At 48.1% G+C, this 4856-nt stretch overlaps 1 protein-coding gene across 1 annotated transcript; it reads right to left on the reverse strand.

Annotated features, from left to right (window-relative positions):
• Positions 1–2448: 2448 nt before the first annotated feature.
• Positions 2449–4295, reverse strand: LOC308086762 (kelch domain-containing protein 3-like; the record flags this gene model as incomplete). The annotated part of the gene is made up of 3 exons (XM_080430410.1): positions 2449–3290; positions 3331–3555; positions 4268–4295. 3 exons carry the CDS (start codon positions 4293–4295, stop codon positions 2449–2451), a joined length of 1095 nt encoding a protein of 364 aa, XP_080286536.1.
• Between the last annotated feature and the right edge of the window lie 561 nt (positions 4296–4856).

Raw genomic sequence — 4856 nt, forward strand, 5'->3', positions numbered from 1 at the left:
TTCAGCCCTTTATAGATTTTGGCCCTATATAGATTTTGGCCATTTGAAAATAGCCGATCTACAAGCTCACAATGCGTCGCGATGCGACGCATTGTGAGCTTGTAGATCTGCTATTTTCAAAAGATTTGTATACATTTTTACATTTGAAAACTTGTGAAACAGGACATTCTGTATAATGAGTACTTTCTACTTTTGGTACTTTGAGTACATTTTGTCACCAATACTTTTGTACTTTAACTCAAGTCAATTTTCAATTCCATACTTTTACTTGAAACAGAGTATTTCTACATTACAGTATTGATACTTTTACTTAAGTGAGAAATGTGAGTACTTTTTTCACTGGGTAATTAGCATAAAACTTGACACAAGCATAGTCACTCTTTAGATTAGATTAGATTCAAATCATCACCATGTGTATTATATGAGTCTTGACAGCTATGCAAATTACTCATTAGCAGAGACTCAGAGAGAGAGACCTAGAGAGAGAGACCCTTACAAGCATGATGCAGTATTTCTACTCAATGCAACAAGTTCACATGCAAGCTCACAATGTGTCGTATCACGCTGTGAGCTTGAACCCCCTCAAGGACCCCCGGAGGGGATCCCCGGACCCCACTTTGAGAGCCACTGATGTTATGCTAAATAACCTTGGAGCCCAGAATACAATGAAGCCTTTGCCCAATCAACTAGAAAATGTGCTCCTCGGAGCACAGGTCTCCGCCAGTACTGTTCCTGATTAATCCTGTCTTACCTATTTATATTACATATTGTCACGTGTCACTTGACCAATGTTAGCTCGATCCCGTTAACTTGACCAATGTTACCTCACTTCAAAAAACATATCCCGTAGGGATATCTGAATTTGATCTTTGACTTGTGCTTCCACCATGTACTGAGCTGCCAGGAGATAGTCTATGTCTTTAGCAAAAGGGCCATCACAATGCAAAAGGCGTTGATTAAAATATTTTCTGTGTGTGATGTTTTTTGCTCTTTCTGTTTTTAAACCACCGCGGCCATAAGGGTACTTTGATGGGTTTGCCAACTCTTCAAACTTGTCGTCTTGGTAGAATGCGCGTGGTTTTTGGTATTTTGCAGGGGCGACTGAATTATGTAATGTCTGCATCTAAAAAATGTTCTTCTTGAAGCAATGTGTCCTATGGGAGTCCTCGTAATTGACTGGTTTGTTCAAATGCTTGTCTGTCTTCTTCATCTTCATTGTCTTGAACAGTTTCAGCAGTTGATTGGTGTGTTTGATCTATGTCAGTTTTCTCTAGTGCTACATAATGTATTTGATCAAGGTGGCCAATTGTTACAGTATTAAGACTTCAGCCTTGTTGTGGGATCAATTCAACTCTATAGTCCTTTTCTAATGGGAGTAATGGGAGTTAGTTGCATCGTGTGATCTCAGCCTCTCCTGTCTAAGCTATTTATATATTTATATTACATATTGTGATGTCACGTGAAACTGACAAATGTTAGGTGTTCTCAGAGGGACACACACACGCACGGACGGGTGATTTGTACTGGAAGGTACTGTTCCAATCAAGACTGATTGATCCTGTCTTACCTCACTTCAAAAAACATAAATGGCTTTTTGAAGTGACACACCTATTTATAGGATTTTATTTTGTCATGCGTCCCTCTAGCCAATCAAAAGCATTGGTGTCAACATATTGTCACGTGTCACGTGGAGCTTGACCAATGTTAGCTTGGCTAGGGGGGGGGGGGGACACACAGCGGGACGAAGCGAAAATATACTCTCCGCCTCCGGCGGAGACAATAATAAACAAAGTATAATACATAATGTGATATGTCTGAGAGTATAGGATGCATAGAGATGAGTCTCTGTGGAGTCAGGGAGACACACACACACACACACACACACACACACACACACACACACACACACACACACACACACACACACACACACACACACACACACACACACACACACACACACACACACACACACACACACACATCTCTCAAGCCCTAATCTTGCCATTATAAATCATGTAATCCTCGTCAAATGAGACACAACAAATGTCTGACGTATAACCAAGACCCATGGCGGCACTACTCCAGGGCCCTTCACGCTTTGGCCTATACAGCGTGCCAAAAATCCTGAAGGGGGCGTCAACAAGTGTCTTTTGGTAGCTGCGGACATCTTTGAGGGGTAAAAACCAGGTTGACTTAACATTGCCCAATGCCACGCCCAATGCCTCGCCCCCGCAGGCTGATTTGCCCCTTCTGCTGGTGACGACACGTTGGCACGCTTAATACATCCTGAACCGTTAGGTTGTACAAAAAATAAATAAATAAAAGAAAATCCCTGGTTTCCTTGGATCATGACGCGCACACATAAAGCCACGCCAATTCCGACAATATTCCGTTTTCATCGCAAAAAACACACTTCTTTGCTAACTGCTCCTATACCGATACATCTTAGCGGGGCCTCCGCCGCCTCGTCCTTTTCCTTCGCACTCGCGCCATTTTCTTTTTCGTCATGGCCTCCAGCTCCCACCTGACGTCGTGCGGGAGCTCCGACCGCTCCAGGCCGAACCGGACGACCGCCCGCTTGCACAGCGTCATCAGACTAGGACTCAGGTCCAGGACGTACAGGTCGTTGGGGGCCGAGTAGTTCGCCTTGTACCCTCCGAAGAAGACGACGCGATCCCCCGCGGCGCAGCAGCACATCCGGGACATCCTGACGGGGCCTCTCCCCTTGGGCTCGACCCTCCTCCAGGAGAAGGTCTGCGGGCTGAACTTCCACAGGTCGCTGTAGGTCCGGCTCCAGCTGCGGCCGCCGTAGACGTACAGCTCGCCGTCGTGGGCGAAGGCCGAGTGGCCCATGCGCCTCCTCGGGCGGCGCCGCGGCGCCGACGACGGCGTGCTCAGCCAGTTGGACTCCGTGTCGAACACGCGGAGGTCGCTGCTGTCGTCCCACTGGTCGGCCCAGTTCCCTCGGCCGCCGAATATGAACATGCTCGTCCCGATGATGGTGGCAGAGTGACATTCCGAGGCGGGCGGCGGCGTGCCTCTGGTGTTGATCAAAGCCCAGACCATCGCGGTGGTCTCCAACGAGTACATGTCGTTGGTGTATCCGGTCTGCTGTTTGTACCCTCCGTAGACGTACATGACCCTCCCCGCCGCGCAGGCCGAGTGGCCCTGCCTCCCCTCCGGGACGCTCCCCGAAACGCCGGGTTTGAACCACCCGTGGGTGTCGACGTCGAAGGCGTGGAGCACGTTGCGGTACGGGAGCCCCCCCCAGACGTAGACGACGTCTTCTATCAGCACGGCCGTGTGGTGCTCGCACCAGGAGGGGACCTCGGGGGGGGCGCTCTCCCCTCTCGTCCGTCACCGGGGGCAACTTGGTCCAGCGCAGGGACACCGTGTTGAACACGTGCACGGCGATCTGGTGGTCCCCGTTGACCATGTAGCTGGGCCCGCCGAAGGAGAACAGCCGGTGTCCCGCCGCCACCGCGGCGTGACTGTCTTTCTGCCTCGGAGCTCCTTTCAGGTGCACCACCCAGCGTAGCATTTCAGACTGAACTGGGAGGAACGTGAATCAAAGGGGAGTGGTTGAAGTTTGTAAAATAATGGAGAGCTATTGTGTTCGCTAGCACTTATATTGGAAGAGTGGCACAAGCGTCAGGCGAAACGTTTGGCCATCCCGCTAAGCCGATGGGGTTGGGGTTGGCCAATCAGAGAAGCTGCTGCCTGTTGATCTTTTATCTATATCTACAGTATACAAACATGACACCTGCCACTCTTCACACTTCTCTTCACTTTTCCTGATTTTTCCCTTTAAAGTATTTTTTCCTCCCATTGTCGTGCCTGATTTGCCTAGTATGAAAAGAGGCACTATTTCACACTTGGCAAATCTTAAGATATCGGAAATCAGTGTCCGTGAGCCTATGCTTGCGTGTCTGGTGGATGTGAAGCCCTTTTTTATACTTTCAACATTGTACAAATATAGCAGAAATAGATTGATTGATGTCTTTATTGATCATGAAATACAATCATGTCAAATACATCTGTATCATACAGTACATCTGACCCACCATAATCAACAGGATAACGCACAAATCTTACAGCTTATTCCCATTGCGGTCCTTATAACATCATGGCCGATCTACAAGCTCACAACACAGCATTTAGACGCCATCTGCTGGTAGTTTTTTTTTTAAGATTTCTGCCTAGAATTATATGTCCAAAATAGGGACCGTCAGAGTTAATTGTTGGCATTCTGTCGTCATCCTACAGACGTGAGTCAGGTTGAGTAACGCCATTGGGTATCCTACATAATGGCATCATCACGCAATGACATCAGAATGATGTCCTCACATCCATGTCCTTTAAAATGAAATGTCAACTAATAGACATTGTAATAGAAAGCGTACTGTAGTAACTTCTGAACACGGACAAACCTGGCTGTCTGCTGTGTAGCACGAAAGGATGACCAGAACTGCTATTGCGCTGGCCGCTCAATTTGCTATCGGCGCGCAGAAGCCCCAAATAGACCGCGCCCATCACATTTTCCAACCTGTTTCCAACCCGGAAGAAGGGGTGAATTCGCCTCATGCGCTGGGTGAGCAACTCAATGCAAGTGGATGGGAGGGGATATCCGGTGCCCTCTCTATTATTTTTTGCCGGACCCAGGGGGTCTGGCTTACATGAGGCTTTGTACCTGTTTCGTCCATACATGGGCATGGTCACTTTGTCCTTAGGCCCCAGCCATAAAAGTCTGTCCCCCTTTCGTCCATACATGGGCATGTTTTGTACCCGTTTTCTCCATACATGGGCAAAAAACAGGTTTTGGTCACTTTGTCCTTAGGCCCCAGCCATAAAAG

This window comes from Gymnoscopelus braueri (genome assembly GCF_963280865.1).
Source record: "Gymnoscopelus braueri genome assembly, chromosome: 6".
Classification (NCBI taxonomy): domain Eukaryota; kingdom Metazoa; phylum Chordata; class Actinopteri; order Myctophiformes; family Myctophidae; genus Gymnoscopelus; species Gymnoscopelus braueri.